The following is a 26,587-nucleotide window of genomic DNA, read 5'->3' as shown; positions in this document are numbered from 1 at the left end:
GTATTTATGGGGGGGGCGAGGTACAGAGAGATAAGAAAGAGAGAATCCCAAGCAGGCTGTGCACTCTGTGCACAGAGCCAGACACAGGACTTGATCCCACAAACTGCAAGATCATGACCTGATCAGAAGAGTGGACGCTTAACTGACTGAGCCACCCAGGCACTCCCCTCAATTCTGCATTTTTAATAAACTGCTGGTGTTTCCAAGTGCTGCTTCTCTGAGGACCATGCTGCAATAGCAAGATTCTAAGGGACCATGTTCTGCCTTCTTTTTGTAGTGGTGGTTCTCAGCTGCAGATATAGGTTATCTATTGCACTCATCTTTGGAGCTTTAAAACAAACAAACAAACAAAAAAACCACTCCGGGCCCTAGCCCAGACATACAGAGTCTGAATTTCTGGGGTGGTTCCAGGCACATGTATTTTTAATCCTGGTTGAGAATCACTGCTCAAATACCAAAAGTACATCTTGTCCATAACCCCTTTGGCTTCTTCAATAGTTTTTAAAAATAGTATCTGCTAGGGGCGCCTGGGTGGCGCAGTCGGTTAAGCGTCCGACTTCAGCCAGGTCACGATCTCGCGGTCCGTGAGTTCGAGCCTCGCGTCGGGCTCTGGGCTGATGGCTCAGAGCCTGGAGCCTGTTTCTGATTCTGTGTCTCCCTCTCTCTCTGCCCCTCCCCCGTTCATGCTCTGTCTCTCTCTGTCCCAAAAATAAATAAACGTTGAAAAAAAAATTAAAAAAAAAATAGTATCTGCTAGAATTGTATAGCTCTCGAGACTTCCTAAATGTTAAAAGCCATATTTTTTATTTTATTAGTTTAAGCAGTATTAGAATTTACTTTGGTTGGTAGTTAGTGATCCACAAGAATCCACTTGAGAGTACTAATGTTCGTATTTGTTTATAAAGGAGGATACTAAATTATGAGACCTCTGGAAGAGAAAGAAGGTCTATATTTGGTTTCCCTTCTGTCTTTGCTTCTTTTAGTGGAACAAAAAGAATTGCTTTACAAGGCTCTAGGAAATCTAATCATTCTGGTGGATCATTTTCTAAGTCTTTCCTAAATACCAAAAGGGACTTGAGTGAGAGATAACCTTGGTGTATACAGAGTACCATGTATAAGGAAGGACTGGATAATGGTTGGTCTTTCTGTCCTGTAGCCCTCTTTAATGCACAGGAGTGCTAAGCATGACATAGTTCCTACAAACCACAACAGTCATCCAACAAGTGGAAATCAGCCAGCAGTGGCCCTCAGACATGGGCATAAAGTACAAAGAGTTGGGGCATGACTGGGAATGTTTAAAATGAATCTTAGAAAACATTGTGATGGGAGTACGTAGGTGGCTCAGTTGATTGAGCATCTGACTCTTGATTTTGGCTTCGGTCATGATCCCAGGGTCATGGGATCATGTCAGGCTCTACTTGGAGCCTGCTTGAGATTCTCTTTCTCGCTCTCCCTCTGCCCCTCTCCCCTGCTCGCATGCTGTCTGTCTGTCTGTCTCTCTCTCTCAAATTAAAAAAGAAAAAGAAGAAAACATTTTGATGTAGAGATTGTTAAATGGAAATAGATATATAGTGTGCATATATATTTTTTGGACGTAGATTTTTTTTCAAGTAGGCTCCATGCTCAGCACAGAGCCCAGTGTGGCACTTGAACTCACAACTGTGAGATAAAGACTTGAGCTGAGATCAAGAGTCGGTTGCTCAACTAACTGAGCCACTGTGGTGCCCTTGGAGATAGATTTTTTTAAAATAAATTTTCAAAAGTGCTGGAGTTACTTATCAAACCATTTATTGTTAGAATTTGTATTTTGATTTAACAAAATAGAATTCAATTTTATACTAAATCATTAGATGTTGTTAAGATCATAGAAAAACTAACTAAGAATAGAAGTGGGCACAGGTCTTGAAATTAGTGGTTGGAAGAAATGAGGCATTTCTTTCCAGATTATGGATCTTTTCTAAACCACCTAGAATTTTAGACATCTAAAATGGCTTTGGTATAGCCAGAATTTTTGAATGAAGAAAGTACTGAATTGCTTTTTTATCTCCGCCTTTACCTTTTAGCTGTTTTTCTGTGGTATAAGGATGTAGACATTCCTGTATTCTTCATTTAACTGCTTTTTCCATGTCCATTTACTTGTTTTGAAGCTGCTTACTGAAATCAGATCTAAACTCATCTAAGCCTTCTGAAATCCCACTGCTCCCCTGGGTGGGAGAGCAAAGGCTTAAAGCAGTAAATGGAAAAGATTCACTTTTTTTGCCTCAGTAACAAGCTCTGTAGTCAGTGTTGGTTTGAATATGGTCTAGGATTAATATCTCTGGTGTTGTGTTGACCTTGATACATAACTGATGTCAACAGCAAGATCTATAAGAATATTTCATTCATCAGTGCTCTCACTAAGGTTAGAAGTTCTGGTTCAGAAGGCAAGATTGCCTGTGCAGAAAGCCTACCTTGTGGTTAAAGTCCAACCTGTGGGATATATGTGTGTATAATCTAGTTATTTGGTTGTTCTGGATGGCAGCATCCCCTGACTGTATTAGCTGCCAAGGTATAGTGAGCCTCTAAAGACTATCATCGTGCTCTCATTTTTTCATTTTTTCCTGAATCCCTCCTTATCTAAAACACCCACTACTCTTCTGCCATTAATCCAGTTCCAACAGGGCCGTACCACTAAATATGAACTTGAAGCTCTTTGACTGAATATGTTCTATCCCTCTTTGATTATCAAAGCCCTTGAAGAATCACTTGAGACAAAGAAATAGTAAAAATATATGCAAAGCACAATGAAGATGTGTGCCTCAGTGAGCTTGTCTACTTTGTTGACCAGCCTCACCTCATAGGTACCATAGCCAGAGTCCTCTGCCAAGCCAATATGAAAAAGCCAAGGTTTTTTGTATTCACTTGCTCTAAGAGTAGACTACCACATTCACTACATGAACTGCACCCAACTGTAGCAACCTTGTGTGCTGCAATACCCAGCCAGGTATGATATGAGTTACCTATGAGAATATTGAAATAAAAGAACATTTAACCATAGGAAAGTAATTAATACAGACATCTTCCAAATGTAGAAATAACTAGTCTTTTTCAGTAGGGAAAGTTACTTTAGAACTGATCATTGTTTCATGGTATTTCTTACAAATAAGCAGCTGTGTTGAGTTTTTGATAATGGTTCCTCTACAGATGGACTTTCTGAAGTGTAATCCATATTATTAGGGGTGAAGAAAGAGGAAATCAGTGCTCATTTGGCCATCATCTGTAAGAAGAATTGCAGCTTCTAAGAATGGCAATATGTTCTCTCCATTGCATCTCTTGAAGTTTCTTCTCTATTCTTAAAAGTTGTAATTCCTTTTCTAGATGATGTTAAGAACATTCTCTGCCATGGAAGGTTACCTTGTCTTCTGTTCACTCTGATGCTTAGGCCTCCCTTAACAATGATGCATGCTCTGCTGGGAGAAGGAAACTTAGACTGTAAATTCAAGGATATTGGTCAGCAAGGATATGTTGGGGAGAAAAGCACTAGGGTGAGTGTTACTTATGGAAAGAAAACTGGATATTCTATAGCTGTGAGAAACATCTGGCTGCTGACTGAAAGGCCATTTTTGTTTGGAAATTTCATTTTGTTTTGTTTTCATGAAACCTACTGAAATCTGCAGGAACAAGATTAGTTTCCAAGTTGAAACTGAGGGTGGCTGTACTCTTCATGTTACCCTCAATTTTCACATATTGGCAATAAATTCATTTACAAATTAAATTCTTGTACTTTTAAGATTAGTCTCTCATTTTGGATATGATGACTTGCCCCCAGTATGGATGAGGTGGTAGGTAGGTAGATGTTGTGGGAATTAGAATACAGTAATTTGCCTCAGACTTACATGTTTTCACTCTGATTGGCAGGAATACATGGTTTACAAGAAGCATACCTACATGAGGCTTGATGGTTCCTCCAAGATCTCAGAGAGGCGGGACATGGTTGCTGATTTTCAGAACAGGTAATGTTAAGGGGAATTACAGAAATTCGCGTTTGATTTACCTCTAATGCTTAAGATGATGAGTTTAAAAGAAATATCAGCATATCTCAGGTTGTTAAGCAGTTGTGTTCTGCCATTTTAAGAGGTAGCTTAATCTGTTTATAGTGGTTCAGATCTATATGTGCGGGAGAGAGAAAAATGAATACTCGATAATTTCTTTATTCAAAATATACCTTCTGACCAAATCAGCACCCTTTTCTTTGGTCAATAAAAGAAATGATTTCTGAGTGTAAACCAAGATCCTCCTTTATGTGGAAAATGTATGTGTAGAAAGAAGTCCACAAGGCTATATTCTAAATGTTAACAATGGCTATCAATGGATATTGACTTATAGTTGATTATTAGTTTGTTTTGCTTACCTCTTTTGTGTAAATTTAAAGAAAAATACCTTCCTTTTTCCTGCTTTCCCTCTAGCATTGTAGTAATACATAATACAGTGCAGTATGACAAATTGCAGTGATGTGCAATCTATTCAGCTGGCAGCTCTCAGTTACAGTACTTCTCCCACCTGATAATGAGCCTATGAAATTTCAAGTACTGCCTGCTGGATGCTGATGGCTTACAGAGCCATAATTATCCTAAGTGCAGGTTCTCATGTAATAAGCAGAGTCTGGTTACTGCTCCCTAAAAGCGAAGCACCACTAGCTACTCATAGGGCTGCTAAACTCCACCCTTATATTTTCTTCCCTAGACCTGGATAACTAAAGAATAGAGTAGATCTTAATGTGCTGCTGTAAATCACAACAGTTGTGCATTTCTGGGCTTTAATTGTTGTAGTCTATTAATACTTAACTTTTGAATTCTTGGGGAAAAAATTAGGCACATAGCCATTTGTATTTAGGTTACTATTTTTAATTTCTTTCATTTCACTTTTAAAGCATGGTTTACTGGGGCGCCTGGGTGGCTCAGTCGGTTGAGCGGCCGACTTCAGCTCAGGTCATGATCTCGCGGCCCGTGAGTTCGAGCCCCGCGTCAGGCTCTGTGCTGACAGCTCAGAGCCTGGAGCCTGTTTCAGATTCTGTGTCTCCCTCTCTCTGACCCTCCCCCGTTCATGCTCTGTCTCTCTCTGTCCCAAAAATAAATAAATGTTAAAAAAAAAATTTTTTTTTTTTAAAATAAAGCATGGTTTACTTCAAATGTAAAACAATTTTGGGGTGTCTGGGTGGCTCAGTCAGTTGGGAGTCTGACTTCGGCTCGGGTCATGATCTCACAGTTCGTGGGTTCGAGCCCTACATTGGGCTCTGTGCTGACAGCTCAGAGCCTGGAGCCTGCTTTGGTTTCTGTGTCTCCCTCTCTCTCTGCCCCTCCCCTGCTCATGCTCTGTCTCTCTCTCTCTTAAAAATAAAATAAACATTAAAAAAAAGAAATTTTTTTTTTTAATGTAAAACAACTTAGCATAAAACAAATTCATAGTTCAGCATAGAGTGCCCTGTGATTGAAAATTTTGCTCCTTTATAATGAAGCACAGGTAAGATAAACCCTGTTTTGGTTTACAGTCTGTACTCAAGCCAGTAACTCCTAAATTGAAATTATACATGTGAATTAAAGTGGCTGTTTGGCCGACAGTGGAGGGGAAGATCTGCTTTGGACCTATTTGAGTTTGTTACCTTGGAGCAACTGTGTGCGGCTGGCCTAACCTAGCTTCTTACCTAGCAGAAGCTATGGGCAGATTTTTAAATTGATTATTTGAGACATGTATATCCATAGTACAGCTGACTCTCAAATAACATGGGTTTTAACTCCATAGGTCCACTTATACATGGATTTTTTTGATAAATATGAAACACTACTGTGAATGTATTTTCTCTACCTTATGATTTTCTTAATAACATTTTCTTTTCTCTAGCTTACTTTATTAAGTAAGATTACAATGTGTAATACACATAACATACAAAATGTGTATTAATCAACTGCTTATATTATCGGTAAGCTTCCAGTCCACAGTAGGCAATTCGTAGTTAATTTTGGGGGGAGTCAAAAGTTATACCCAGATTTTTTACTGTGCCAGGAGGTTGGTGCCCCTAAACCCCCTGCATTGTTCAAGGGTCAACCGTAGTGCCTCTCAACCCCATCATATTGTTAATCGTCCTGGCCTAGAAAAAATTTTTTGCCAGCTAATCTTCATCTTTTCTTGATTCTGAAATCAAATGAAACATATTTTACTTTGTTCTTGCCTACTCCAACGTAAAAGCTTCAACTCTTAGATATATCCCTCTAGTCTTTAATATGTATGTGGTTATATTCACATGTTTGGTAACCATATTATAGATATGATTGTGTTCCCCTTAACATTATATCATAAACATCTTTATGTATCATTTAAAAAATCTTTGTAATAAATTTCAGTGACTAATATTTCATTACACTGGATATTTATACTGTATTTCTGTTGTTAAAATGTTGAGTGAGTATCTTTGTTTACAAAACTTTGTCATCATTTTAGTTTTCTTAATACAGTATAAATTCAAACAAGGGAAATTACTGACCGTAAGAGGATATGAACATTTAAGACTATGCTGATTGTTATAATGCCTTGTACAGAGTTCTGATTTAGAGTCCAACCAGAGCTGTAGTATGTTAACATGTAATGATTTGGTCTTCTGAGTTGTAGAGGTACAGCTCTTCTAGCGGACCCAGTGGATGTGAGATCCCAGACACCGTATATTTTATAGTGACCTTCTAGTGAAAAAAATCAGTAGATGTATCTAATTTATTACTTCTAAAATCTTTTATTGAACTTGTGGACAGTTGTTTTAGCACTCGCAGTATCGTGTGATAGTTTTGGAAACCTTAGCTCTAAAAGAAGGGTATTTTCACCATTAACTACTAGATGTGCTTAATAAATACGTGACTTTCTTTGGGGAACGTTCCTTGAATTTCCAGACCCTACAACTGTGAGCCAGTAGGAAGCAGTGAGTTTTATTTAGGTTCAACATTTGAGTAACCATCATTTTTAACACCTGCGTCTAATATTAGGCAAAATGAAACAAACAGACGAATGTGTCTTTCCCTGCCTACATTATGAGCTAGACAGATGACAGAGTTGGGATTGCAGCTAGAATATAATCTCCTGCTTCTTGTATATGGAGTCCGAACTGTGCCAATGCTATCAGAAGCTTATCAGACAGACCCCTTCAAATGGGAAAAAATTCTCAACTTGTAAATTTGAGTGGCTGAGGTAGCCCAATATAGAGAAAAAGACAGGTGTTTTTGAAAATGAAGAAGTCTGCCTTGCCAAATATTTTCATTATTATTAATGAAAAGACATCAAAAGAAAAAAAAAAAAAAAAGTAGTTTCAGCTAGAGAGCCCTGTGGCTCAAAGGTCAGCCAGAGTAAACAAGAACTCCTATAAAAAGCCATTTACATTCCCTTCATACAAGATTTATTTATGAGGGATCCTTCCAGGAAAGAGTCTGACTGAGACTAAAGACTGTTTGGCCAGGATGTCCTGACTGAGCAACATTCAGAACATGTGATCATTGCATGATCCTAGAAGCCATTCACAAGGTCTTTGCTCTGGAGTGCCTTGGCCTTTGCTTCCCTTCCTCCTACCCCATGACATTTACCAAATAGACCCCCCCATTATCTGATCACTTGGGGTGACCCTTTGGAAAATATGAGAAAAAGTGAGTGTAGCACCAAGTTTTCTTGGTGAGAGTGTTGTAGACTTCCAGTGTTGTCTTTCATTCTGGTTCTTTTTTCATTCAGCGAGTCTTCACTGCAGTCAGTCAGACTACATACCCAGCACTGTTTGGGTATTCTGGTGCAGAGTAGCCTCAGTGGGTCATTAAATGAGAATAAGAGTGAGACCTGAGCATATCTTTGCTACATGATTTCATAGGGTCCTTCACAGACCACCCAAAAGCCTGGTCTCAAAGGCATGTTCCAACAACAGAAACCCTGAGTTGAAATTCTTTTTCAGCCCCCTAGAGGGCACCCAAACCATCATGATGCTTCAGGGATTCTGTTTTCTTCTGTTTAGTCAGAGTCCCCAAAACGTTAATTCACATTATCAATACTAGATTTGTTAAGTTGAAAAGAACTTCTCAGCAGTTTGATTTAGGTGTTTTTGTTTATAAATGATCCAATACTGTTATCCAGAATGAACAATAATTTAACAACCCAAGGTTTCCATAATCCTTATTTTTCCATTACTGTGTGATAAAATGATATTGAATACAGCCAAAAAGTTACCATCTGCCTTATCATTAAAAGGCATCTTCTGTTTTCTTTTTTTGAGGTGTCTTTTCCATATATAGTTAATATCCCCCCAAAAAGTGTCTTCTAGCATTATATTTCTAAGTTTTGCTGCTGACTTATTTTTACCTACATTTCCTTCACTTTTTCTATACATGGTCCTTGTTTATAAATCATTACCATATCTGGGGAATTATCTCTCTGGCTGTCCAGACTATGGAAATGACCCGTCTTTCTGTCTCTACCCTTTCTTTTTTCTTTTTTCTTTTCTTTTTTTTTTTTAATGTTTGTTTATTTTTGAGAGAGAGAGCAAGCAGGGGAGGGACAGAGAGAGGAGAGAGAGAATCCCAAGCAGGCTCCTTGCTGTCAGCACAGAGCCCAACATGGTGCTTGAGCTCATGAGCTGTGAGATCATGACCCCCTGAGCCAAAATCAAAAGTCAGGACGCTTAACTGACTAAGCCACCCAAGTACCCCTTTGCCTCTGCCCTTCCTTATATTGCAGTTCCCAATTGCTTTCTACCTCCCTCCCTGTCTCATCCCTCTTCCCCTGCTTGCTCCCCTTGCTCAGGGTCTGGACTTCTTTAGGAATAACCAAAAGAGTCCTAGCTGTTGGGTGCTTCTATCAGCTCTCACAAGGGTGTTGGAGAGAACCTTCTGACCCCTGCTTCTGTATCCACCAAAGCAGGAGAGAGAAGTATGTGGAAGAGCAGTCCTCTCAGGGCCAGAGGTGGGAAGGACTTTTCTGTAGAGATTAGTACAGCCCTGGAAAGCTCTATCAGTTTTTATTTGCAGCCTCATGGTTATTTTCCTGTGGGCTGTAAGGTGTCAAGCTTCCATTTGTATCATCTCATATCTGTAAGAAAATATGTTTGCAAACTAGCGTGTGCCTTTTAAGTTTTTGATTTGCCCTATATGTGTTAACTATAAAAGAGGACTTCTGGAGCACCTAGGTGCCTCAGTTGGTTAAGCATCCGACTTCAGCTCAGGTCATGATCTTGCAGGTTGTGGGTTCAGACTCCGTGTTGGGCTCTGTGCTGACAGCTCGGAGCCTAGAGCCTGCTTCAGATTCTGTGTCTCCCTCTGTCTCTGCCCCTCCCCCACGCTCACTTGCTCGCTCTCTTTCTCTCTCTCTCTCTGTTTCTCAAAAATAACATTAAAAAAATTTTAAAGAGGACTTTTGTAAATTAAATAAATAAAATTATGAAATAATTAACTTGATAACATAATTCAAGGATAAACTAGTAGAACATTAGTGAGAGTATAGAACTTTTGGAATCCTGCCTTATAACAGGCCTGCAGACATACTTTATTATTATGCCTGCCTCTAGGAACCTTGTATTTACCTAAATACAAATAGTGGACAGATTTCTACTAGGACCAGCACAGCTTAGTGATTAACAAGGAGGCTTATTTCAAAATAGTTCCTTCATTGATACTCATGTTTACTGTTGATATGTCATCACTTAGTCACTTCACCTATATTCAGAGCATCCTCATTTTATAGTCCAGGAAACAGACCTTCAGCAGTTAAATGACTTTACCAAGAAGAAGAGCCCTTGAGAACATCCTGGTATCACTGTTTGCTTTTTTTTTTTTTTTTTTTTTTTTTTTTTTTTTTTTTTAACCAACAGAATAAAAATTCATTTTATGTTGGAATTTAGTACCTCTATGCCATATCTGAAATTTGAGTCATCTGCTCTTCAGACTGAGCCAGCCAGGCACCCCTATATTACAATATTTTTAATCTGTTCTGTTCCTTTATTTCTTTAATGTGGTCCGATCCACCAAACTGATTTCATGACCACTAATAGGTGTGACCTGCGATTTGAATAACACTTGGTATAAATGAATTTCTAGTTGCACTCTTCATTTTAGTCATGAAGAAAAGGGATTAGCAGCTTGATTTGAAGGACTGGAAAGTTCGCTTACCAGTATAATGCCGTCCTTTTCCCTCAGAAATTTTCTAGAAAATAACTTCGTATGGCAAGAACATGAAAATGCAAGATAATCTTAAAATATATGCAAGAATTGGGTTCAAACTGAGCCCCTAATTGTATGTGCCTACAGAGATAAATCTTGTAGTCCAAGCCTGCTCACTGTGATCTGGCACAGTCCTTGGTCCTAGAAGGTATTCAGTAAATATTTGTTGCGTGAGTGACAGTGGCACCTATTGGTTTATTTGTAATTCTGGGTTTCTTTAAAAGGATGAAGGAGGGGCACCTGGGTGGCTCAGTCGGTGAAGTGTCCGGCTTCGGCTCAGGTCATGATCTCATGGTCCGTGGGTTCGAACCCTGCATCGGACTCTGTGCTGACAGCTCAGAGCTTGGAGCCTGCTTCGGATTCTGTGCCTCCCTCTCTCTCTGACCCTCCCCCGTTCATGCTCTGTCTCTCTCTGTCTCAAAAATAAACACTTTGAAAAATAAAATAAAATAGAAGGATGAAGGATGTAAAGAAAAACTGAGGCAACTACATCTGATGATTTCTGTGTAAGGGCTATGTTGCCATTCATTAAAAAGTGCTTTAATTCTAGCCTGTCTTCATAGATCGATCATAAATTCAGCTTAATACAGAGAAGGCATGACCTGGGTCTTAGTCCTGACCTCAGGTCATTTTTCTGGGACTGACTTTATTCATCTGAAAGTGAGTGCTTTGGGAATTATAATCATTAGTTCCCAAATTACTGGAAGTCATGATTCTCTGGGGAAGCACCAGGGAATGTTGATTTATTTGTCCCCTCTGTATGAACTAGGAATGGTTTGACTTGTTTAAAACACGACTATTACATGACTACTTCCATGATAACTTGTATGTCTGTTATATTTGTTACATCTTTATAAGTATATTGCCTATCATTATTGGTGGGCAGCAGAAGTATATCTGCAGATTGGAAGATGACAACCTCGGTTTGATTTTTATGTTAGAGCACCTTGATACAATGTGTCAAAAAATGTGGGTCAGGCATCAGGCGTAGGTAACCCTTTCTAGCCCTAGATACTGGTCTGTATTCAGAAATCCCTGTCTTTTGTCACATGCCATTTTTCTTTTTCAGTTTTCCCTTTTAACCTGTCTTCTTCCCTTTTCTGCAGGAATGACATCTTTGTGTTCCTGCTGAGCACTCGAGCTGGAGGACTGGGTATCAATCTCACTGCTGCAGATACAGTAAGTAACGAGAGCACAATATATCAGACAGCAGGTCGTCTACTATAAATATGTTGTTCAGTTGGTGTTATTCTTTGCTTTGTGTCACACTTTCTCTTTGCCTCATTATGTTAAAAGACAGTTGCATTTTGCCTAGAACTAGGACATTTTAGCTTTCCTTCTGGACTTTTCTCTCCATTCTCTTAAATTTCTTACACATTCATTCAACAAATATTTAGTGAATGCCAACTATGTGTCCAATACTGTCCTAAACACTTAGAGTATATTAGTGAATAAACAGAGTAAAAAAAAAAAAAAAAAAAATCTGTCAATCCAGCCAAATTGTTTTAGAAACTATAGCAGCAAATCAGAAATGATTGTTTTGTTACTCTTATGCATTGATTCCACCATGGGAAAAACTCATACTTTTGTATCCCAAACTTTAAAAGAGGGTTGGAAAGCAATGAAATTGGTAATTTAAAAAATAAAGACATTCTATCAAATTATCTATCCTTTCATATCCAGTCTCTTTGGAAGAATACTTCAGTGACTGAAAAGGAAAAAAGCATTGGGGCGCCTGGGTAGCTCAGTTGGTTGAGCATCCGACTTTGGCACAGGTCATGATCTCACCGTTTTGAGTTTGAGCCCTGCGTCGGGCTGTGTGCTGACAGCTCAGAGCCTGGAGCCTGCTTCAAATTCTGTGTCTCCCTCTCTCTCTGCTCCTCCCCCAACTTGTGCTCTGACTCTCTCTCAAAAATAGATAAAATGTAAATAAATAAATAAAAAGGAAAAGAGCATTCATTTTGAATCTCAGAATTATTCCCAGGATTCAAATATATATATATCTACATATATTTTTTTAAATTTTCACTTATTTATTTTTTGAGAATGAGAGAAAGAGAGTACAAGTATGGGGGAGGGCCAGAGAGAGAGGAGAGAGAATCCCAAGCAGACTCTCTTCTATCAGCGCATAGCCTGACATGGGGCTTGATCTTACAAACTATGAGATCGTGACCTAAGCCAAAATCAGGAGTCAGACACTTAACTGACTGAGCCATCCAGGCACCCCCAAACATATTTTAAAACACTTTCAGTAACCCTGAGACATAAAAATGCATAAATGGGAAATTGTTTTGTAGAAGGCATGACTATAAAAATGTCATTTTATGTGGCTGTGATGCCTCTCTGTGAAATACAGAGCATGAAAATTCCCAGGAATAGAAGGAAGATGCAAACCCTAGAGAGTCCTGGAGAAATGAGGTGTGTGGGGGAAGAGGCTTGAATAGACTCATAAGTTGTAGAACTAGAAGCAGAGCCTGTGTTTCCTAGTCTCCATTCCTAGGCTCTGTCTGCTTTCTCCTTATTAACTATTATACCATAAAACTGCCTGGCCTCAAGAATGAAAAACAGATTCTGTAACAACACTAAGTAGAATATCAACCATAGGACTCAACTGTACCATCCTTGGCATGTAAACCTTAGCCATTTTACCAAGTGTGGACAAGGCTCCAGGACCAGAGGACCACTGAAAGCCTCGTAGGGTAGATACTGTATCTAATATGCACATCATCAGCCTCAGTTTTCCTAAAGGAAGGCTGTCGATGGTGGTAGGTGTGTTCTTATGGGTTCTCTGAGGTGGTGGCTCACGTGTGTCATATCAGATAGCAGAAATTTGGCTTTCTCTTTACTCCTTGGTTTTCTGCTCTACCTTGTAAGCATTCCATACAGCCCCAGGTTAGTCATACTTCAATGTAAATGCAGGAGTCACCACTTTCTCCTAGTGGATCTTTTGGACTCCAGTCTCAGCCCTTAGCCCCATATTTATTCTCTTGGTTTATTTATACCCTTCTTGATTAGTCATGCCACTCCCTTTGCCTAGAACTCTTGAGGGAATCTCCATCATCTACAAGATAAAGGATAAACTCCTTACGTGGCTTACAGGGCCCTTCATTTTGTGGCTTTTATCTTCCTTTCCAGTCTAATTGCTACATTACTTCCACCTTCCAAAATTTATGTTCCAGAAATAATGATTGACTTGTTTCCTAAACATACCATACTGTATCACACTGCTGCATGAACTGTTCCTCAGCGCCTCATCTTCCACCTGGTAAACTTCTGTTTGTTCTTCAAAACCCCTTTCATGATCAGGGGTTGTTTTATATGCACTGGTATAGCTTCTCTGATAAGGTGATACTTGAACTGAGATCTGAAGAAACTAAGGAAGCAAGCCAAGCATATATCTGGCAGAAAGAAGAGCATTCCAGGCAGAAGAGATAAGTGCAAAGCCCTGAGGTGAGAACGTGCTTGGCATGATTAGGCAATAGCAAGCGGCCCTTTGTAGATGGGACAGAGCAAATGAGAAGGAGAGGTTGTGAGATGGGTGTTGTGGAGCAGATCCTGTAAGGCACGGTGGGCTGTAGTAAGAATTTTGAGATGGGAGGCCACTGGGAGAATTTGAACAGAGGGGTAACAGGATTTGGCTTGGGTTTTAAATGTGTCCCCCCAACTTTGGGGGAGTGAGGTGGGAAGAGCTATAGGGAGAAAGGTAGAAGCAGGAAATTCAGTTAGGAGTTAGACACAAGATGATGATGACTTGGACAAGGATTAAAGCAGTAGAGATGGGGAAAAATAATAGGAATCTGCATGTATTTTGAAGGCACAGCCATTGGGGTTGGCTCTTAGACTGGATGTGGGATGTATAGGAGGTGTCATGGAAAACTCCAGGGGGTTTGACCTAGGCACCTGGAACGATGAAGACACCAATTACTTATTAAGGGAAAGGTGAGAAGGAACAGGTTTGAGTGGGGAAATTAAGAGTTTGGTTTGGGGTATATTCAGGTCAAGATTCTTAACAGACATTAAGGGGCAAAGGCACCCAGGCAGCAGGGTCTGGAGTTCAGTAGAAAGATTGAGGCTAAAGATGTAGTTTTTTTTTTTTTTTTTAATATTTTTTTTTCAACGTTTATTTATTTTTGGGACAGAGAGAGACAGAGCATGAACAGGGGAGGGGCAGAGAGAGAGGGAGACACAGAATCGGAAACAGGCTCCAGGCTCTGAGCCATCAGCCCAGAGCCTGACGCGGGGCTCGAACTCACGGACCGTGAGATCGTGACCTGGCTGAAGTCGGACGCTTAACCAACTGCGCCACCCAGGCGCCCCAAGATGTAGTTTTTAAATCATCAGATCCTAGATGATATTTAAGGTAATGACGTTGGATGAGGTCACCTGGGAAGTCTGGTATAAGTTCATGTGATTAAAATGCATTTCCCTTCTCAGCCTGCCGATCTGAGGTTTGGTCTATGGTTTTTAAGGAATAGTTCTTCTAGTTATTTATTTGCATGGTCAGAAAAAACAAAGCAGATTTGAGCGGGGAGATCTGCATTATGCTTCCAGTATTTACACTTTACCCTGTGGAGGTAAGGAGCTCCTGCCGGCCTCAAAGAACCAAAGTAGGCCTAACCCATAGCTAGAGGAGCAGAAGTAGGAATTCTCTTTTCATCCTAGCAGCCTAGAGAAAAGCTCTGTATATTGAGTTCCCAATTCCAAAATAATTTACATTTAAATTTGAGGGGAGGGCTTGGGGACTCCCTTGTAAACTAGAACCTCCTGTAATACTTCTCAGTAAAATGAGACAAGATTGAAATGAATTTCTAGTTATGCTTTGGGAGCAGTCAAGGTTGTGTGTGTGTGTGTGTGTGTGTGTGTGTGTGTGTGTGTGTGTGTGATTAGACAAACAATAGGTTAACTGCTTGCCTGGCATTCTTCCTTTGTCCTGAGATTTATTTAGCTTTGGAAGATCCCCAGAACCATTTATGGACAAGGAAGAGGTTAGTCAGCCTAAAATGTCAGGAAAAACTTAATGTCTTATGATTGAGAATGCATATATAAACATGTTTTTGTAAACAATGGGACTCTGGCCCACTCTGTTAGTAAAAACATGATTTTAGCATGTGATTAATGGCCCCTTAACTGTCTATGTTCTTCGTGTATTCTTTCTGAAGTAGGTGTATCTTTACATTTGACTTTCTTTAGTGAGGAGTTGTTATAAACTGTACTATTTGTTTTGTTCCTGTGTAAGACCTGTTTTAAAGGCTCACATGTAGAGAGAGAAGGGGGAGCTTTTCTCCCTTGGTAGCAGTGTGAGAATTCCTATATGTCCTGTGGGACAAGATGGGACTTCTTTCAGCCCTCCCATTCTCTTGGGTCAGAGTTTCACCCTCCGAGTGTTGGTCCAACTTTTTCTAGTTGTTTCTCTCAGATTTTTCCTGTTTTCTGTTTCACTCCATCATCCCCTGAAACTCCCTGTCATTGACCTATAAAGCCAGGCGCCTCCACCCTCTCTCAGCTCTGACCTTGCCCCTCCCCCATACCTGTCCAGCTTGGAGTGTACAACTTCGTGAAGGTGCTGTCTAGTAATGTATTTCCCCTTAGTCATTGCTGGGTCATGCTTTGTGGCCGTGCATAGACTTGCTTTAATTTTCCCTGGCTAAGTTAGTTCTTATCCTTTAATTGTTGTTTGTTTTTCTCTGGAATGTCTCACTGAGCTCCATAAACCTAATTACCAAATATCGGTGTCATCTTTTTCCCACTCTGGGGGGTATTGTCTCCCCCCAGCACCCCTCCCTATCACCCCTAGTTCATGTCATGGTTGATTCAGTGTTCATTTTATTGTCAGGTTAGACAATAACCATATTATTGGCTTTGTTTTTAGTTCTCTCATTCTTGTTCTAACCTTAGAGCTTATACATACTTCATACTCTTTTTTTCCTGGGTATTTTTCTTAACAGAATCTTAACTTTATTCTTGTCCTCCCAAATTTCCTACCTCTTTTAACCTATTTAAATGATAATTAGCCACTAAATGTGTAGGGGTTGTTTTGAAGTTAAATTTCAGACCTGTCTCCCATGCTTTAATGTTTTTACTGTTTATGAGTTAAAAAAAAACAAAACACAAGTTGAATCAGGTTTGGTTGCCACTGAGACTTCTAGGAAAAAATGTAAATGTGTAAGGAAGCACCTATAAAATGATTCATAAGATTGAATTTCCCATTGTGAATTGATGCTGTACCATTGCCTCAGGCTTAGGTAACTAACTAAAAGTATTATCTTTTGGATGTGACATCAGCTGTCATTTTCCACATATGCAGATATTTTAGGTATGTTGGGCAAGTAGTGTTTCCCCCGAGTCCACTTGGAGTCCTCCTTTTCATTTAACTCTGTCTTCTCTTCCTTATTCTCTCTGAAAGTTTAAAGTAGATTTTCTAGAATTTTGCATATCCTATTGAATCTCTAAAATATCCTGTGATCAGGTTTGCTATGCTCCTTCCTTTACAAATGGCAAGCATTGTGCACTTTGAAATCCTAGGTCTGTGGACACTATGGATTAACAGTAAGTTTTCACACTGATTTTTTTTTTTTCTTCGGCACACAGTTTGTAGTTTCTCCCCAAGGATTCTTAATGCTAAAAATTACGGGATTATACCTTATGTAAAACCCAGACAAAAGGAGCAGCATAAGAAAGAGCCACAGGAGGTTTTATTATTATAAGCGAGAGCTTTGAAAATGCCAGTGCCTTTTGTCTATCTTCACTCAAAGTCTTAATTCTGCAGAGAATGGCAGAATTGCCTCGTATTTTAAATGAGAGAACAAATAAATTCATTTGGAGTGAATCACTCTTCAGTTTACATTTTTAGGCTTAATCTAGTGTTGATCAATCCCCTTAGAGATTAGTCTAGTATTCATTGACTAGTATTTGTGGAATTCTACTTGGCAGTGATGGATGGTATCTGTTCTACAGTAAGACTAGATAGGGAGTTTTTTTTGTTTGTTTTTTTAAATAGGCTCCATACCCAGCGTGGGGCTTGAACGCATGACCCTGGGATCAAGAGTCAGATGTTCTACCCACTGAGCCAGCCAGGTGCCCCTAGATACGGAGATTTTTTTACATAATACACATGAAATAATTGGTTACCCATGGAAAATAGTAAATAAGTGGGAACTTGGACCAGGATAGGCAATGCAAGGTATTCTTAATAATGCAAGTTGTGGAAGCAGACTGTTAAGACTGTGAGCTCAGGCTAGTCTCTTCCTGATTTATAAGATGAAGGAAATATACAGGTTTTTGTGAAAATTGAGTGAAATATGTATGCACCCTAGTGCCAGATATGTTGTAAGTGCTGAACAGATTTTAGCCATTATTATGTCTACTTGGAATCCATGAGAAATAGGAAAAAGGGACATTGTTACAGGCAAGAGAAATCAGGGAGGCCAGGATGCCTGGCTGACTTATTTAGTAGAGCATGCGATTCTTGATCTCAGGGTTGTGAGTTCAAGCCCCACATTGGGCATGGAGCCTACTTTTAAAAAAAAGGAAAGAAAGAAAGAAATCAGGCCTTCCTGACAGTGGGAAACTTGAACTGAACCTATTATAAAGGACCAATTCAGAAGTGAGGGATTCCGGATCAGAAAAGCAACTTGAGCAAAAAGTGGTGCAAACAAACATAAGTGAGGAATGCTGAAGAGACCTGACAAAAGGGAAGGAGCGTGTTTATTTCAGAAAAGAATGGTGATGAAGTTGGCTCGGTATAGCAGGGTCTGACTATTGAGGGCAGTTTGGACTTGGTGTGTTATCACATAACTGGCACAGAGGTAGAGTGGCCTACAGTGGTATCCAAAGTAGACTGAAGAAGAGAGAGACTGAGCCCTAGAAAGCCTGCCGGTCTGACTGCCGCAGTGAGCCAGGCACAGGTGGTGAGGGCCATTGCATGATAGGGACAGTGAACTCTAAAAAGGATTAGTTCATTTCTCAAGAAGCAGGGGCTAGATTTGGTGACTTGCTTCTATATAGATGAGGGCACATGGGAGAGACTAAGGATAATTTGGAACTGGCTTTCTTTCAGGATGCCACCTGTATTCGATAGTAGCCTTAGGGCTAAGAATTTAGGAGTCTGTTAATTGTAGGGTTACTCATAGGATAGAGGAGAGGGGAGTACATTTTGTTGTCATTTGTGTTTGTTGTTTAGCAAACTAAAAGTAGCTGTCAGGGATCCCTTTTTTTAAACATTTCTTTGCTGAATTCAAGGGACAGGAAATAGGAGCTAGAGAATGCCAGGAAATCCATGCCTGTCTTTCTTACCATGGTAAGCTTAGTGTTAAAAAGAAGGCTTTCAGGAGCATCTGGCTGGCTTAGTCGGAAGAGCATGGGACTCTTGATCTCAGGGTTGTGAGTTTGAGCCCCACGTTGGGGTTAGAGATTACTTAAATAAAAACTATAAAAAAGGGGGGCAGGGGTGGGCCAGAGAGAGAAGGCTTTCATATCCCTCACCTCCCAGGCCTACCACTTACTTAGGCTATGTGATCTTGGATAAATTCTGTAATTCCTATGTGCCTCAGTTTCTTCATCTATAAAATGGGAGTCTTAGTAGTACCTAAGTCATAGTGATTATGGGATTTAAATGAGTTAACACACATAAAGCACCTAGAACAGTGACTGGCAACTGGTAAGCACTAAGGGTTAACTATTAATAGTATCTCTGTTCCCTTTTTTTAAATGTGAAAACCCTGAAAAAAAAGCTAGAGTGTATCTATTTTGCCCCGGGCAAGTGAAGGGATGGCTTGGTTTTATGAGTGGATATTGGCTCATCTTACTATCATAGAAAAAAATCTGGCATCAAACTATTGCAGATGACGAGCGACTGGGTTGCTCTCAGAATCCATGGTTTTTCTGTGAGAATGCCTCAGTCTTTGCTGTATTTTTGTCCTGCCTGTGCAGGTGATTTTTTATGATAGTGACTGGAACCCCACTGTGGACCAACAGGCCATGGACAGGGCCCACCGCTTGGGGCAGACAAAACAGGTTACTGTGTACCGGCTCATCTGTAAAGGCACCATTGAAGAACGCATTCTACAGCGAGCCAAGGAGAAGAGTGAGGTAAGCACAAGGTAGAGGGAGTACTGTACTGGTGAAGAAATTGGAAAGTCCAGCCACATTTACCGGGCTAAGATGCTTGCCTTTCGTTCATCACGAAGGGGCGAAAATTTCTTCTGAATAGAAAATAAAATCAGGGCCGGTACTGCTGGCTATTCATTCCTCATTCCTTTCCTATCTAAATGGCTTCTACAGCCTAGATAGGGCTATTGTTCATGTGGCAGCGACATCAGTCATAGCCCTTGTGTTTCACATACTTTCACATTCAGGGCAAGAAGGAGCTCTCATCATAGGACTCCTGATTTGACAGCCTCTAATTTGTATGCCAGATTTGTTAGTTTCCAAAGAAATGATTATTTGGGGTTTGTGTATTTTTTTTTTTAATCTTGATTTCAATATTGGATCTTCTAGCTCTCAATTAGCAGTCCCAAGCAAAAGAAGTTCTCATTGTTCTTTGTGTTGGACAAATAATCTGGATGATCCAGTGAGATGAATGAGAGGAAATGGGGAATCTAAGTGCCAGAGGAGCAGATTGAGAAAGATGTTGCCTTCTTTCTGAATATTTGCCATAAGGGAGTGGGTGCCTGGTAGTGATGTTTCGATCTGCTTTGGTATAGATTCAGCGGATGGTGATTTCTGGTGGGAACTTCAAACCAGATACCTTGAAACCCAAAGAGGTGGTTAGTCTTCTTCTAGATGATGAAGAACTGGAGAAGAAATGTACGTACTCTAAACTAAAGCTCTTTCCTCCCTGCAAAAGATGTTTGTCTATACCCACATATCTGAAAATGGTAGAGGCCCTTGGCTATGCGCCATGGGTAAGCAAAGCCAAAGACTGTATTTGGGGAGAAACATTTTTTATGTTAATAACTTGTATTAAAACCCAAACAAGAATGTGTTATGGAGTAGAAGGCAAAATTTGCATGTATTTTAAAAGTAATATGACTTTGAATTCATTTACATCAGGGAAGCTGTATCCCTAGACTCCTCAGCAGTGACGAATTTACTCTGTTCTGCCCAGAGAAATGTTTTTGTTTTTGTTTGATGTCTGAAAGAGAATTTATTTCTTCATATTATTTTTGATTTAAATTCAACTTAGTTAACATATGGTATACTGTTGGTTTCAGGAGTAGAATTTAATGATTCATCACTTACATATAACAGTGCTCATCCCAAAAAATTCCCTCCTTAATGGCCATCACCCATTTAGCCCATCCCCCCCACCTCCACTCCTACAATCCTCAGATTTCAGTCTGTGTTTAAGAAACCCTATGTTTTCGGGGCGCCTGGGTGGCTCAGTCGGTTAAGCGTCCGACTTCGGCTCAGGTCACGATCTCGCGGTCTGCGTGTTCGAGCCCCGCGTCGGGCTCTGGGCTGATGGCTCAGAGCCTGGAGCCTGCTTCCGATTCTGTGTCTCCCTCTCTCTCTGCCCCTCCCCCGTTCATGCTGTGTCTCTCTCTGTCTCAAAAATAAATAAACGTTAAAAAAAAAAATTAAAAAAAAAAAAGAAACCCTATGTTTTCCCTCCCTTTTGGTTTTTACCTTATTTTTTCTTCCTTCCCATATGTTCATCTGTTTTGTTTCTTAATTCAACATGAGTGAAATCATGATACTTGTTTTTCTGACTGACTTATTTTACATAACAAAATACACTCTACTTACATTCACATGGTTGCCAGTGGCAATATTTCATTCTTTTTCATCGCCAAGTAATATTCCATTGTGTGTATACCATATATAGGTATACCTGTATACATACATACAGGCTTTTTCCATAATTCGGCTATTACTGATAGAGCTGTTATGAACATTGGGGTGCATGTGCCCCTTCAAATCAGCATTTTGGTATCCTTTGAACAAATAACTAATAGTGCAATTACTGAGTCACAGGGTAGTTCTATTTAAAATTTTTTTTTTAATTTTTTTTTTTTTTAATTTTTTTTTCAACGTTTATTTATTTTTGGGACAGAGAGAGACAGAGCATGAACGGGGGAGGGGCAGAGAGAGAGGGAGACACAGAATCGGAAACAGGCTCCAGGCTCTGAGCCATCAGCCCAGAGCCTGACGCGGGGCTCGAACTCACGGACCGCGAGATCGTGACCTGGCTGAAGTCGGACGCTTAACCGACTGCGCCACCCAGGCGCCCCTTTTTTTTTTTTTTTTTTTTTAATTTACATCCAAATTAGTTAGCATATACCAAAGAAATGTTTTCATGGAGAAGTTTGAGAACCATACTTCTATAACACTTCTTCCATGTATCTCTGGCTTTGGAGAACAATTGGTTTCAGAATTACCTTATGAGCCCCTGAGTATTTCATAGCATCATACAAGAAAGCATGATGAGGTTCCTTTCTTACAGTGCTCACATTTACCACCACCTTCTAAAAACCTTTCAGTACTCTCCAGCCATACTTGATCTGTACAGTGCAGAGATCTTAAAAGGCTGAAAAGAAAAAGAAGAAAGGCAAGGAAAGGCCCACAACATTGAAACCAAATAGTAGTTGGAACCCAAAAAACTGTTAAGAATCCAAGAACTCTGTTCCTTCTCCAAGTTAAAAAAAAACACCAGTTATCTGTCTTAGAAGTCATACCCTGGAACACAAATATCAGAGGGTATGGCCACCTTAATTTCAGAGAATGAGGATTACAGTTAACACAGGTACTTCATCAGATCTTTACAATTTTCTTGATAGTGAGGCTGCGGCAAGAAGAGAAACGGCAGCAGGAGGAAACCAACCGAGTCAAAGAGCGCAAGCGCAAGCGGGAAAAGTATGCAGAGAAGGTATCTCAAGTTTGAGGTGGCCAACAGGGACCGGTGTGGGGCAGAGTGGTGCTTACAAAAAGGCTTTGGGTACATGGCTTGTCATCTTGGTTACTAGTTGGTATCCAGCTCCAGCAGCTATATGGGATAAGTAACAACAGTTCTATGCTGATTGACATTTGATCCACAGAAATGAAGCCTTGTTAGACCAGTACCCCCTACACAGACCTGCTGTCTCTGTGGTCATATGTAATTATGGAAATCATTTGTTGAGACTGTTACAGAGCAGAAGGCTAAATGTGGGTAAGATGGATCGATCTTACATTATCAGATTCCATAGAATCTTAGGGCCTAAGATGTCATTATGTCCAATCCTACCATAATTCTGCTAGTGTTCCATTCAATGTCATCTACTGTTAGCAAAATAAATCACTGCCCGGTCTGTTCATCTCTTTTTGTCCAATTTATGCCAAAAATTCAGGCTGTGTTTTGTCTCCCTTTTGACATTTCCCACTTGAGCCCACTAGGCTAGCTGCTAACTGGGATGTAGTTCCCCTACATTTCTCCCAATCTTGCTGTTTCTACCAGAATATTATTTCAGTGATCTTTTTTTTCTTAATATTTTATTTATTTTTTGAGAGAGCATAAGTGGGGCAGGGGCAGAGAATATGAATTGGGCTCTGCACTAGCAGGCTAACAGCAGCAAGCTGTCTGTGGGGCTCAGACTCATGAACCATGAGATCATTACCTGAGCCAAAATCAGATGCTTAACCAACTGAGCCACCCAGGTGCCCCTGTTTCAGTGATCTTTATTCCTGGTCTTTATTGACAAGTAAATCGAAGTGAGGCCTTCAGGATTTATTCTAGTTGCAGGAGTCAGCCCATTGGTTCTGACTAGGTTCCCAGCGTTACACCAAGGATTGTTGGTTCGGAACCACTTTGCTACCTTCCAGAAAGTGCTTCCTAATTTTTTCTAGTGGGCCTGGCTTACCATTGGGTAAGCCCTTCATCAGCCCTTGTTGAGCCCCTTGTCTTGAGCAAGATAGCTGCCATGAGCTTCAGACATCTTGATAGCTCTGGGCCCTCAAGTCCAACAGTTGTCCATGCTTCATTTCCCTGAACTGTTTGGTTTGTCTGAAGCATATTGTCTGGCCACATGTTTAAATTCGTTCTGTCTTAAGTGGAGGTTGACTTCTTCCCCTTATCCAAGCTTGTATTGGGCCTTAGGTCCCTTTTCCTTCTTTTGTAAAATCTACACCCTCAGTTGTACCTTCTGCTAAGCAGAACTATTTTTTTTATTTAAAACAATTTTTTTAAGTTTATTCATTTTTGAGAGAGAGAGAGCATGAGCAGGGGAGGGGCAGAGAGAGAAAGGGAGACATAGAATCTGAGCTGTCAGCACAGAGCCTGATGCAGGGCTTGAACTCATGAACTGCAAGATCATGGCCTGAGCCAAAGTAGGACGCTTAACTGATTGAGCTACCCAGGCACCCCTAAGCAAAACTATTTCTAACCTGAAGGTTAGAAAGTACTTACTAAATATAGTATTCACTATATTTACAAAGTTGAAAAATCCAAGAACTATGTATGACTCCACTCTCAAATCTCTAACCCATTACTTACTACTGTTTAGAATTTAAATAGCTTTAACATTCAGAAACAACATCAAAGAAGAAAAGGTGGCTTTCTAATATAAGAGATTGTAGGGTTTTCTGAGTTTGCATCAGAAGCCATCCTCACTCTGAGCACAGAAGTTTCAGATAAACCCCCAGTGGTAGTATAAACTACGCAATGACATTAACCCTAATATAGATGTAGATACAAATGTAGTTAGATGCAGTGGGTGAATGTGATTCCAGAATTTTCCAAGCACATTCAATGATTTTAGGTCCCTAATCTGTAACAGCACCCTACTGAACTTGGTTCTAGAACTGCTTAAGGTAGCTCAGCCCATAAGCAATTACATGTAAACTGAGAAAATGACAAAAAAAAAAAAACAGTTTCTTGGATATGATAACTTTCATTCTCCTTATGCATATTTAAAAAGAAGGCAGAGTAAAAACAGATGTGCAGAAAATACACTAAAGGCACTGGCCTCCCTCTTGTAGGACTGAATCTGTTCAGCCCCTCTAAGTGCTACAGCTTGGACATGCCGGAAGCTGACCGTGGAGCTCACCCCCATGGGTGAGGCTTAGTGCGGCTCTGATTCAGTGTGACTGGCCTACTTCTCAACTCCGTATTATTGGGGTAGAATATACATAAACTCTTCTTGAGCTATTCTTTTCTCCTTCCATAGGAGTTTTTTCTTTCCTTAAAAGTATGCTAATTGAAAACAAAAAACAAAACCTGGAAGTTTACAGAGAGGTTTCTATCCTCACTTTCTTTTCCAACTCAGCTTTTCTTTTTGATGCCTGTCTTCATGCTTTTTCCATATTTCTTCATTTGTGTGTTCCCAGAAGAAAAAGGAAGATGAATTGGATGGGAAAAGGAGAAAAGAGGGTGTGAACCTAGTAATTCCATTTGTTCCCTCGGCTGATAACTCCAACCTTTCTGCTGACGGGGACGACTCCTTCATTAGTGTGGACTCGGCCATGCCCAGCCCTTTCAGTGAGGTGAGGCTCCTTTTAGATGCCTTCACAGCAGTAGAGACTGCATCCTGACATTGTAGCCTTTGCTTCTCCTGGAGTTCTCCTGCCTTGGGGAAGGGGGCTGCACATGGAATCCGTAAGGAGGAAAGGAAATGAGGACAAGCTGGCTTCTCTGGAGCCAAGGCAGGGGATTTCACCCTCTGGAGTGAAGCCAGGAAGGAGAGAAATAGCCTAAGAATCACATCCTCACGTGGGTACAAGGGCCATGGGCTGTGGGTACCAGGAATGGTGGTGATCTCGATCCTTCTTCCTCCAGATCTCCATCAGCAGTGAACTGCACACTGGCTCTATCCCCCCCGATGAGAGCAGCAGTGATATGCTGGTGATCGTGGATGACCCAGCCTCTTCAGCCCCCCAGTCTCGAGCCACCAACTCTCCCGCTTCCATAACGGGCTCCGTTTCAGACACCGTGAATGGTGAGTGATCCTGCTGTCTTATATAGCTTGGGCCTGGTCCTCTGCCTCAGGAGAAGCATTGGTTTGGTGCTGGCCAAAGTCCCAGTTCTGTCTGAGATCATGGCATTTTCTACTGTGTAAAGAAGAGTCAAGTGGAGTAAAAACAAAAACTTACAGGCTCATTCTTTCAGTAGCCCTGTCAACTGAAAGTGAGAAAGAACTTGATAAAGATTTCAGACTTGTTTGTTTTCTAGTCAGCCCTGTCTTTCATATTTCACCTTCATTTTTGTTAGTTTTTAATTAAAGTTTGCTTTTCTGGGCCTTTCCAGTGTTGGTTCTGTGGGGCCCAGTGTTGTTGCTGTTTCTCGAGGAGTTCTAGATTTAAATCTTAGGAGTAAAAGTTGACTCTCCAGGGCAGGAGCATGTTGAGGTGTGCACATGAATCACAGAGAGCACGCCCCTGAGGTTCATTTAGTAATGAACTAGTTTTAGCTGTTTAGAATTCTTACTAACTCTGTGACTCCTTGGCCCAGCCACTAAATGGGGACAGAGACCTCCCTGGAAGTCCTGAGATACCCTGAGAGCCAGCCCTCCCTGTTAGGGGAAAATTCTGTTAACATCACATGTTGACTTTTTTACCTCTTGGTCCATTTGTTCCCACAGGAATTTCCATTCAGGAAATGCCAGCCGCAGGACGTGGTCACTCAGCGCGAAGCCGAGGCCGCCCCAAAGGTTCAGGAAGCACAGCCAAAGGAGCAGGGAAAGGCCGGAGCCGGAAGTCCACTGCAGGCAGTGCTGCCGCTATGGCAGGAGCCAAAGCAGGGGCTGCGGCAGCGTCCGCAGCCGCCTATGCTGCATACGGGTACAACGTGTCTAAAGGTGCGGAGGCCTCAGGGGGCAAGGGTGAGCTGCAGGCTCCATTCTGGTGAGGGCCAGTCTGGAGGGTCTATTAAGCATTCTGCTGGGAGAGCAGGTAGGGCACTCCCAGGCCAGAAAGCTCCTTCCCAAAGGCCACCTTGGGTTCTGCTTCTGCACTGAGCAGTCCTGACTCTCCCCTTGCCCTTGTGACTTAGTACAGTTTCACCTTTGAAGTGGAAGTAACTATGAAAGGAGAGAGTTGTATTTCTGGACTATACTATTTTAAACCATCAGAATTCTTCCTGCTTTGAGAACTCATTTTTTTCCCCAAGACCAGCATTTCACGTTTCAGTAGTCCAGGCCAGCATAGTTAACATTTACCTAAGTATGTGTGCTCCATCACTCGTGCTTCGTGTGCATGGACCCCACTCTGGAGTCTACGGTAGAAGTGAGAAGGGAAGTTTTCCATGGAATACATTTAAACAGCAGTGCACAGCAGTATGCTTGTACTGAGTGACAAAAGAGGGGAGGCCTTCATTGTAGTTGTAGCCCGGAAAAAGGAGGAGCCATGGGCCTGAATATGAAGTTGCCAATCTGTAATTCAGAAAGAAGGATGACAAAGATTTGGGC

General features: G+C 40.8%; 1 protein-coding gene across 4 annotated transcripts in view; it reads left to right on the top strand.

The window, feature by feature from the left end:
- INO80 (INO80 complex ATPase subunit) overlaps positions 1-26,587 on the top strand; it is a 144,205-nt gene that overhangs the window by 107,399 nt on the left and 10,219 nt on the right. For all 4 annotated transcript variants that reach the window (XR_015252593.1, XR_015252592.1, XM_086710399.1 and 1 more), the window contains exons 28-35: positions 3,898-3,992; positions 11,318-11,390; positions 19,140-19,298; positions 19,913-20,015; positions 21,989-22,077; positions 24,513-24,668; positions 24,961-25,120; positions 25,763-25,978. Coding sequence is in view for 2 of the 4 variants with exons in the window: in XM_086710399.1 (XP_086566525.1) it covers positions 3,898-3,992; positions 11,318-11,390; positions 19,140-19,298; positions 19,913-20,015; positions 21,989-22,077; positions 24,513-24,668; positions 24,961-25,120; positions 25,763-25,978 (1,051 nt within the window). In the remaining 2 variants the exon portion in view is untranslated. The remainder of the gene's footprint in view (positions 1-3,897; positions 3,993-11,317; positions 11,391-19,139; positions 19,299-19,912; positions 20,016-21,988; positions 22,078-24,512; positions 24,669-24,960; positions 25,121-25,762; positions 25,979-26,587) is intronic.

The sequence above is a fragment of the Puma concolor genome, chromosome B3 (assembly GCF_028749965.1).
Source record: "Puma concolor isolate L17-30 chromosome B3, mPumCon1.1.hap2, whole genome shotgun sequence".
In the NCBI taxonomy this organism is placed as follows: domain Eukaryota; kingdom Metazoa; phylum Chordata; class Mammalia; order Carnivora; family Felidae; genus Puma; species Puma concolor.
The sequence above is the reverse complement of the archived record's forward strand: the minus strand, read 5'-3'. Positions and strand labels throughout refer to the sequence as shown.